The 10,023-nt window shown below is 48.9% G+C and overlaps 3 protein-coding genes across 3 annotated transcripts; 1 reads left to right on the top strand and 2 right to left on the bottom strand.

Annotated features, from left to right (window-relative positions):
• On the top strand, window positions 1-672 carry LOC136003079 (histone H4). Its single transcript, XM_065658368.1, has one exon. The coding sequence runs from the start codon at window positions 16-18 to the stop codon at window positions 325-327; it is 312 nt and encodes a 103-aa protein (XP_065514440.1). The 5' UTR covers window positions 1-15; the 3' UTR covers window positions 328-672.
• Window positions 673-1,343: 671 nt separating this feature from the next.
• Window positions 1,344-1,757, bottom strand: LOC136003080 (histone H3). The gene has a single exon (XM_065658369.1). It carries the CDS (start codon window positions 1,752-1,754, stop codon window positions 1,344-1,346), a length of 411 nt encoding a protein of 136 aa, XP_065514441.1. The 5' UTR covers window positions 1,755-1,757.
• Window positions 1,758-3,659: 1,902 nt separating this feature from the next.
• On the bottom strand, window positions 3,660-4,331 carry LOC136003076 (histone H4). The gene has a single exon (XM_065658365.1). The coding sequence runs from the start codon at window positions 4,314-4,316 to the stop codon at window positions 4,005-4,007; it is 312 nt and encodes a 103-aa protein (XP_065514437.1). The 5' UTR covers window positions 4,317-4,331; the 3' UTR covers window positions 3,660-4,004.
• Window positions 4,332-10,023: the final 5,692 nt, after the last annotated feature.

Here is a 10,023-nt window from a genome sequence, read left to right as displayed (position 1 = left end):
GAGTGCGGTGCGAGCATGTCTGGCAGAGGCAAGGGCGGCAAGGGGCTCGGCAAGGGGGGCGCCAAGCGCCACCGCAAGGTGCTGCGCGACAACATCCAGGGCATCACCAAGCCGGCCATCCGCCGCCTGGCTCGGCGCGGCGGCGTCAAGCGCATCTCGGGGCTCATCTACGAGGAGACTCGCGGTGTGCTGAAGGTGTTCCTGGAGAACGTCATCCGCGACGCTGTCACCTACACCGAGCACGCCAAGAGGAAGACAGTGACAGCTATGGATGTGGTCTATGCCCTTAAGCGCCAGGGACGCACCCTCTACGGCTTCGGCGGCTAAACTTAGTTGTTGAGATAGGTTATGCTTTTAGAACACAAAGGCTCTTTTAAGAGCCACCCACACCTACAAAAAAAGAGCTGTAGTCGCTCTTTGTCAGTGTTGCGATTAAGGGCTGCGGTGTGGGGGTTGGGGTTTATGCTGGTATCTATCGGCTGTAGGACGTGCTGCTCGCCGTCTTTGAACCCTCCCAGCTTCAAGCAATCGGTGAGTTTGAAAATCGGTGATGGAAAATGTCTCGATTGCTCTCCGGAAAGATACTGGGCAAACAAGTGCTTTTACTTGACTCTTGGGGTTCTGGGCACGAGGGGAAAAAAAACCAAAACAAAAAATTAAAAACAAAAACCCCGTTCAGGTTCTGAAACAAAACTATGATTTTTGTCCTCATCCATCATCCTCTTCCCTTGCCCACCCCCCTTCACTCCCTCACCCCGGTTTCTCCTTCGAAACGAGAACGGAAGGGACAAGCAAGCGAGAAAACCAGGATACCGGGGGAAAGCGCTACAGCGAGCGCTGCTCCGCGGCCGCCGGCGTTAGAGCAGCGGCCTCACACGGGAAGCTCGCGAAATGGCGGCGCTCTCCGCTCTGCCAGTCGGGGAGCGGGGCGGGACACAGCGGGAAGGTGCGGGACGAAGCGCCAGCTAAGAGCACCCGTAGCAACCCGGCGAGTGCAGAGGGAGAGACCGCCAGCCCTGTACGAAAAAGCTTTCCCCCTGCTCCCGCTCTTGCACCTCAAAGGATGCCTCTTCTCTAGGCACCGCTCCCCACCCCGCGGCAGCTTTAAATGGGGAACCCCACAACTGCCAACACACGCGGGCCCGGGAAAGGGGCGGGTCCCACGCTGCCTGCGGCCCGAACCTCCCCATTATCACAGAATCGGCACTGCCGCGAACACGGAAAAGAGTACTCGGCACAGGCTGCCTATCCCTGATCCGAAAAACAGAGACACAGCTCTCCCCAGTGGCCATGTGGTGGCTCTTAAAAGAGCCTTTGGGTTTGGTGCTGGCTGGGCAGGAGCCTCAGGCGCGCTCTCCGCGGATGCGGCGGGCCAGCTGGATGTCCTTGGGCATGATGGTGACGCGCTTGGCGTGGATGGCACACAGGTTGGTGTCCTCGAACAGCCCCACCAGGTAGGCCTCGCTGGCCTCCTGCAGCGCCATGACGGCCGAGCTCTGGAAGCGCAGGTCGGTCTTGAAGTCCTGCGCGATCTCGCGCACCAGGCGCTGGAAGGGCAGCTTGCGGATCAGCAGCTCCGTCGACTTCTGGTAGCGCCGGATCTCGCGCAGCGCCACCGTGCCGGGCCGGTAGCGGTGCGGCTTCTTGACGCCGCCGGTGGCCGGCGCGCTCTTGCGGGCAGCCTTGGTGGCCAGCTGCTTGCGGGGCGCCTTCCCGCCGGTCGACTTACGCGCCGTCTGCTTCGTGCGCGCCATTATTACTCTTGCTTCACCTTAAGCCTACAAAGTAAAATGACCAGGAACTGTACAATAGCAAGCGCTCTAGCTCCTTTTTATATCCGAGGTCTGCTTTTTCATTGGCTGATGGGCATGGCCGACCTCCCTGCCCCAATTTGAAAATCCCGCGTTAACCCCCTCTGTGCTGAACCGTGTTCTTTAATGATTAAATCGCAAGCCTAATTTTTCATCTTCCGTTTCTTCGAAAGCGACTTTCTTCTTTTTTTAAAAAACACTTTGTTAATTGTGGTCTTCAACAAGTTAGTTCTTTTAGCACTTCTCATACAATCAATGGGGTGTGATGCCAAAACCCAGTAAAAGTAAAACATAATATTTTATAGGTTAATCAGAGGGTAGACTTGTGCTCAGGTTTTTTTTTTTAATATTTACTTAGCAAGACCCGAGCATGTTAAAGGCCAGTCAGTTTTACGTGGTCCTTATAAATTATTTAGGAAAATATTTCCAGAAGAATCGAAATGTTGTACTAGCAGGATGCAGAGTCTCAAAAAAACTGGGAAAAAAAAGAAGAGTAAATACTAGAGGAATAAAACTTTGAAACCTCTTCAAACTATCTCAAAAATAACATTGAAAAAAAAAACCCAAGGAGGACTGGTCTTTCGAAAGGGCTGGGGCTAGCGGCTCCTTCAGTTACCAGAGGGCTTGCAGGATGATTGGAATTACCCAATTAAATATTTCGCTTTTGGAACCAATCAGAGGCTGGAAGGCGGGGCCGCCATGCGTTATAAATGAGAGTCGCAGGCCGTGCCGCTGTCTTAGTGAGCGTATAGCACAGTGGGAAGGTATGGCGCGCACGAAGCAGACGGCGCGTAAGTCGACCGGCGGGAAGGCGCCCCGCAAGCAGCTGGCCACCAAGGCTGCCCGCAAGAGCGCGCCGGCCACCGGCGGCGTCAAGAAGCCGCACCGCTACCGGCCCGGCACGGTGGCGCTGCGCGAGATCCGGCGCTACCAGAAGTCGACGGAGCTGCTGATCCGCAAGCTGCCCTTCCAGCGCCTGGTGCGCGAGATCGCGCAGGACTTCAAGACCGACCTGCGCTTCCAGAGCTCGGCCGTCATGGCGCTGCAGGAGGCCAGCGAGGCCTACCTGGTGGGGCTGTTCGAGGACACCAACCTGTGTGCCATCCACGCCAAGCGCGTCACCATCATGCCCAAGGACATCCAGCTGGCCCGCCGCATCCGCGGAGAGCGCGCCTGAGGCTCCTGCCCAGCCAGCACCAAACCCAAAGGCTCTTTTAAGAGCCACCACATGGCCACTGGGGAGAGCTGTGTCTCTGTTTTTCGGATCAGGGATAGGCAGCCTGTGCCGAGTACTCTTTTCCGTGTTCGCGGCAGTGCCGATTCTGTGATAATGGGGAGGTTCGGGCCGCAGGCAGCGTGGGACCCGCCCCTTTCCCGGGCCCGCGTGTGTTGGCAGTTGTGGGGTTCCCCATTTAAAGCTGCCGCGGGGTGGGGAGCGGTGCCTAGAGAAGAGGCATCCTTTGAGGTGCAAGAGCGGGAGCAGGGGGAAAGCTTTTTCGTACAGGGCTGGCGGTCTCTCCCTCTGCACTCGCCGGGTTGCTACGGGTGCTCTTAGCTGGCGCTTCGTCCCGCACCTTCCCGCTGTGTCCCGCCCCGCTCCCCGACTGGCAGAGCGGAGAGCGCCGCCATTTCGCGAGCTTCCCGTGTGAGGCCGCTGCTCTAACGCCGGCGGCCGCGGAGCAGCGCTCGCTGTAGCGCTTTCCCCCGGTATCCTGGTTTTCTCGCTTGCTTGTCCCTTCCGTTCTCGTTTCGAAGGAGAAACCGGGGTGAGGGAGTGAAGGGGGGTGGGCAAGGGAAGAGGATGATGGATGAGGACAAAAATCATAGTTTTGTTTCAGAACCTGAACGGGGTTTTTGTTTTTAATTTTTTGTTTTGGTTTTTTTTCCCCTCGTGCCCAGAACCCCAAGAGTCAAGTAAAAGCACTTGTTTGCCCAGTATCTTTCCGGAGAGCAATCGAGACATTTTCCATCACCGATTTTCAAACTCACCGATTGCTTGAAGCTGGGAGGGTTCAAAGACGGCGAGCAGCACGTCCTACAGCCGATAGATACCAGCATAAACCCCAACCCCCACACCGCAGCCCTTAATCGCAACACTGACAAAGAGCGACTACAGCTCTTTTTTTGTAGGTGTGGGTGGCTCTTAAAAGAGCCTTTGTGTTCTAAAAGCGTAACCTATCTCAACAACTAAGTTTAGCCGCCGAAGCCGTAGAGGGTGCGTCCCTGGCGCTTAAGGGCATAGACCACATCCATAGCTGTCACTGTCTTCCTCTTGGCGTGCTCGGTGTAGGTGACAGCGTCGCGGATGACGTTCTCCAGGAACACCTTCAGCACACCGCGAGTCTCCTCGTAGATGAGCCCCGAGATGCGCTTGACGCCGCCGCGCCGAGCCAGGCGGCGGATGGCCGGCTTGGTGATGCCCTGGATGTTGTCGCGCAGCACCTTGCGGTGGCGCTTGGCGCCCCCCTTGCCGAGCCCCTTGCCGCCCTTGCCTCTGCCAGACATGCTCGCACCGCACTCAGCCCAAGCCGCGTGTGGCGCAAACACCCGCCAGCACCTCTCTATATTGCCAGCGGTCCGACCTGGTTGAGGACTGCGGCGGGGCAGGGCACGGGCGGGCTCATCTCCGCGCCCTTCCCCCTGCGGCCAGCGACGTTCGCGCCAGCGCCTCAGGCGGCGGGGGTGGGCGGCCCCGTGCCCACCCCTGCCCCGAAACACAGCGACCCCCCCACGCCGGCTCGGCCTGGGCACCGCGGGAGCAAATCCCCGGGCGGGGGGGCCTCCTTCCCGCCGCGCACGGCCCGGCTTCCCGGTCCCGTCGTTGCGGCGCTCGGTGCCGGTGTCGCAGCCGGGCCCCGCCGGCCGCGGGTCTGCAGCAAAATCCAGCCAATGGGGGCGGCGGGGCCGAGAGCGCCGCTTCCCGCCCGCGCTCCGCCGCCGCCATTTCGCTGCGCTCCGACAAAGGGCCCGGTGGGGGTGGTTTCTGAGGCCGCCGTGGTGCCGTTCTGGTTAGTCAGTGATTCCGACTTGGGGAAGGTCCCTGTGGGTAACGTTCACCTTGGCATAGCTCTTTGTTTTACGAATATCTTTGGAGCCTTGAGCGGTTCCAGTATATTGTGGTAGCAGCTTTATCGTTTTGTGGGAAGATGTTGGTTTTAGTAGAGGGGCCTATTGGCTCCACCAGGCCATGCTGTGGGAGCTGCTGCGGTCAATTCCGGAGGCAGAACTGCTGTCAGAAGCTGTCAAACCTTTCGTGCGCACAGACTCTCTTTTACATTTTCTTAGTTCTTAAATTTACTGTGAATGTGTATATGAAGATATTTTTACTTTGTTCTTGAAGGTCGATCAAATAAATGCTTTTCCACACATTTTCTTTACCGTCTTGTCAGGAGTTTCTGCTTGGTTAATTATATCTGCTTGCAATACACAGTTTTTGCTTGTTTAATTTTGCAGCCCTTTTCCTTCAAGCTGTGGGGTTTTGTTTTTTTTGGGGGGGTGGGTGTTAAGTTGTTTGTGCTTTTTCATCCCTTGAAAGTTTTTTTTCTTTCTTTAGGAGACTGTTTTGGGATTTTTTTCCTCTCTCTCTTTAGCCTTCTAGTTATGCACGTTATTTCATTCAGGTTGTTTGGCCACCATTTTGATAAGTCTATTTTCATTTGTAGATAGCCAGCTTGCTAATATTTATATCAGCCTTTATTAATATCATCTGATTTATTTCTACACAAATAGCATAAATGTATTTATATTTCCATATCAATCATCATGATGCTGTTGGCACAGATTAAGCTCCTCAGTTTCTATTAGAATCACTGTATCTTCACATATTGTTTTCAGTTAACTTACTGTTTGAGAAAAAAGTGAATCAATATGCATCTTCTTTTTCTTCCCCTTTTAAAGGTTACAGCATCAACAGAACACAACAGAGAGCTCACTGATGCTTCTGCAAAACTATAGTGCACTTTGCCTATTACTTATCTCAGTATATGACATTCCACACCTTTTCCTTGGCAGTGATTACTGAGTGTTTTCTCTCTATTTGTCTAGATTCAAATGACCTCTTGTTCTCTTCAGGACTGCTGAAAGAATTATTTTTCCCTTCTCATCTGGCATGTTTGTTTTTAATCATATAACTTTTTGCACATCTGTTCTATACCTTTGTTTTCATTGCACCTAATGGCTTCAAAACCTGTAAGTGTTAATATTCTTGTACAGTATCCACCACTCTTTATGTGGTTTAGTGGGAATAGGTATTGCAAACTGCTCTGTTCAACTCCCAAGCCTGGTTTTAATTGGTATTTTGTCAAAAAGTTGCACTCCCTTTTAGCATCCATTTCTCATTTCTTTTTAGTTCACTAGATCTCTTTTTGTGGCATTTATTTTGTGGGGTTTTTTTTCAATGAAATTTAACCTTTGCTTATTTTTACATCATACTTTCTTGATCCTCTCAATGTCAGACTTCCTTAAATAACAACCAACTTTTCATCCTCATCCAAGGGCCATTACTTCTGAAGAGTGACAACTCAGCTGAAGAACCGAAACAGCGAACACTATGATTTGTTCCTGACCTAAGCAATAGCTTAGCTTCAAAAGGGACAAAAACCACTGATGGTCTAAAGTGTGAATTTTTATTGTGACCAATTTTACACAGAATCTTTGTAGATATGACAACAATGTACTGGTACATGGAATTGATTATTGCATTACAGCATGCTTGGGTTATTTGAGGAAATATTCTATATTTCATGATTGCCAAAGCCAAGTTATACTTACCCAATTCTATATTTTCCACACCAAACAACAGGCAGTTTAATTTTCTTGTTTTTATTTTAGCATAATATATGTGTGTCATATCTTTCTAAACTTTTCACTGGCAGCAGTAGGTATAAAATAACAGTTTATATAATATTGGGGTGTTGAGGCACTCCAGAAAATAGACAAAATTAAACCAAAAGGAGGGGCATACATCCTGCTTACAGGAGCTCAGATCTTTGAATGTTCTCAAAAAGAGGGAAGGAGCTCTGAGCAATCTGTATTGATTGGAATCTGGAGTAACATTTCATTTCCTAATACAACATCTTGGTCTCATATTTTATGGCCAGGGTTCATCATTCACTCCTAGTGGTTCATTTCCTTTCATTTTATTACTCAGAACTAACAAGTCGCTATATGGACTACTCATTAATAATTTATTTTTACATTTCAGCTTTTCCCATTAATCAAGACAGTATGAGAAGGGTGAAAAGCTCTGTTTTCCTCTTCCCAACAAGGCAGCATTAGTTGGAAGAGCCTTGAGCTGTCTCTCAAATGCTGTGGGAAGGCAGTCAGGGCACACTGGAGTGAAGGAGCAGGTTGGGTGAAGGCAGGAAGGGGAGAGAAATGTCTCTACTCCTCTTCCCACTCTAGGTATGTCATAGAAGATTGTACCACTCCCCTTCTGCACCAGCTTTCAATCTCCCATCCTGCCATTCCAGCCAATGCTCCTGACCTTCCCAAATGGCAACCACCCCCTTGAGGAGGCTGTTGAAAACTGTGAATTTCAAAAATTGTTTTTAATGATCTTTGGGGTTGTGAGGAAAAGTGTTTAGCTGTTATCAGAAGAAGCTGCTGATCTATCAGCAGATATGCCAGCATACGTATTTTCAGGTAATCAGGAGAATTAATATCAACTTAGAAAATCTCTATGATTTTTTTTTTTTAACCAGCTAAGGGTATGTGATAGAAACGTTGCAATTTGGAGATACAGATTTGCTTCACCTTCTAAAGCAGAAGCTTTTCATAAATGTGCTATTTTACTTAGTTGAGACATTTGTGAGGAAAAGGCATAAAAAACCCCTGCATCAACTTCCTAAGGAAATGTAAGTCTTCTCAGAGCATCATCACAGGATATGTAGAAGTCCAAGTAAAAATGGAGATTTTTTTCTTCTTAGAGTGACAATCAACAGTATGAAAATATTACAGAAGTTGTCTAATTCCATGTAAAAAAGAAAAAAATAAATTATTGTTGTAAGTTGCATCACTCTTTTTTTTTTTTAATTACAGCACATGCTCTGTGCATTCTACTCATATGCAGACTCCAAGCTGTCAATCTCTGCCCAGGCCATCAACCTTAGACCATCTGCCAGGAAACTGAAGACAGGACTGGTGGTTACCCCTTCAATATAAAATATAATCCCACATTTTGCACCTGACAGCTCAATATGCCCCTAAATTACTGCTGGAATGTTTGAGTTCTGATCAGCTTAGCCCTATTTTTCAGTCTCATTCACCTCCTGCCCCTGATCCACAACTCAGTCTTCAGAACTGTCTCACCACCATCTTCCAACTCCACTGCACCCTCCGGGTTGATCCTAATTAAAAAAAAATCTCATGCATCTGAAAACAGTAAATAACTAAACAAATAATTTGTTCTGTGCTCAGAAGCACTACAATGAAAATAATTTGAATGTCAAAAATCACCAGAAGAGGAGCAGAGGGCAAAACAGAGGATATTTTATGTTTGTACCATTGCAACATTGTGTGAAATAGTTGCACCTTGAGTACTGTGCACATTTCTGGCCTCTTAAAAAAAAATGTAGTGCAACTGGAAAAGAAAGTTATGAGAAAAGCCATAAAGATGATTTAAGGTCTAAAACGGCTTCTCTACAAAGGATACTAGGACACTTTCAGAACAGAAACAACTACTGGGTGAAGATGGGCTTTCTTATATTTACTATCTGTAAGGTCAGAGGCTAAATCTGTCAAATTTAGTGAGGACCGATCTAATTATAAAGTTACTTACCAAGCAAAATGTTAGTGAGGCCAGAAAGGCTGCCTAAATATCATAGGTGGTTTCTTTAAGTAAATGGACTCCCTATCTCTATAGGCTTTTTCTAAATGAAGACCTGAAAATGATGAATGAAAATGTGAGGATGGAGCCATCTCTCTCTTCTGTAGAAATCAATTCTGGAGAACACAGATGCTTGCATAACTATAAGCACTTCCTAACACTGGTGGTAAACAGTTCCCACCTCTTAAAAGAATTCAAAACTGATCCCTGGTGGTATCATCTTCCATTTAATAACATGCACTTCCCAACCCCAAACAAACAACTGACCTACCCAAAACAAAAATCACTTCCCCAAAGAAAAATTCCTATTAATTTGTTTAACTAATTTTTTCAAGGCTTCCAAGTTACTAGCATCCTGGTTTGTGCAGGTATTTCCATGGTTTCTTTCTTGAGGAGACAAAAGAGGAAGTTCTGTGACAGAAGAAAGCTGCAGTGTCTGTAGGAAGAGGGAAGGGATTGCTTTCTGTTTGAAATACTTCCCCATATGTCAAGACCAATATAATTCATACACAGAGTGCAGAGACCTGAAACAATTGAATTCTTAAAGAAGTGACATATAGACATGCCATTCGGAGGGGAAAAAAGGCTTGTTTGCATCAGCCCAGTTAGTATGGGAGCATTGTTTCTGTACCATTCAGTCATGCACTAGGTTTCCTAGGACAGAATGAACAAGGTGGGAAATGCTCTAATGATCACGGGCTCCTTATAGAAGTAGTTTATGAAGCGAGATGGTCTGTTGCTCTCTCAACTGTTAAGTCTCTTTAAGTCTTTTTTTTTTTTTTTTTTTTTTTGTACCCTGGGCAGCAGCCACAATGTAAAACGCAGTTAAAACCAACAGTCGATGCAAGAGGTATTGAAAACGCGGGCTAGTTTTAACAGCAGCCCGGGCGGGGAGCCCATCACCGCACCGCGGTGGCGTTCAGCAGCTTCACCTGCGGATTAACGAAATGGAAACGACTCGGGGAGGGGTGGCGGAGAAGGTAACCGGAGGGAGATGAGAGGGATGCAGGGCGAGGAGGAGGAGGAGGAGGAGGCGGGCGAGGGAGGGAAGTTCCTTCCCGGGCAGGATTGGTCAAAAATTGCTGCAACGGGGACGCGGCGGCGCCGGGCGGGCGGTGCCAGTGGCCGACCCTCCCCGCCGCGCTCCAGCAGCTGCTTCTCGGTGCGCGGGGTGGGGATGGAAAATCTCCCAAACTGATCGATCGGAAGATGCAAAGAGAAAGACGTCCTAGGAGTTAGCAGCGATTTATGGCAGTCCGCAAAATGTTAATGTTATGTACACTCAGAGCATTTATTGCTACCTGCAAACTGCAAATGCAGGTTTTTGCTACGTTTCTACAGCTATATAATGCAACTGACATTCAAGCTTCTTTCCTGTCATTCAAA

The sequence above is a fragment of the Caloenas nicobarica genome, chromosome 1, assembly GCF_036013445.1.
Source record: "Caloenas nicobarica isolate bCalNic1 chromosome 1, bCalNic1.hap1, whole genome shotgun sequence".
Classification (NCBI taxonomy): Eukaryota; Metazoa; Chordata; class Aves; order Columbiformes; family Columbidae; genus Caloenas; species Caloenas nicobarica.
This window is presented reverse-complemented; position numbering and strand designations above follow the sequence as displayed.

Bases quoted from the DNA above. Each gene is read 5' to 3' on its own strand.
- LOC136003080 (XM_065658369.1), bottom strand. From the start codon at position 1,754: ATGGCGCGCACGAAGCAGACGGCGCGTAAGTCGACCGGCGGGAAGGCG.
- LOC136003076 (XM_065658365.1), bottom strand. From the start codon at position 4,316: ATGTCTGGCAGAGGCAAGGGCGGCAAGGGGCTCGGCAAGGGGGGCGCC.
- LOC136003079 (XM_065658368.1), top strand. From the start codon at position 16: ATGTCTGGCAGAGGCAAGGGCGGCAAGGGGCTCGGCAAGGGGGGCGCC.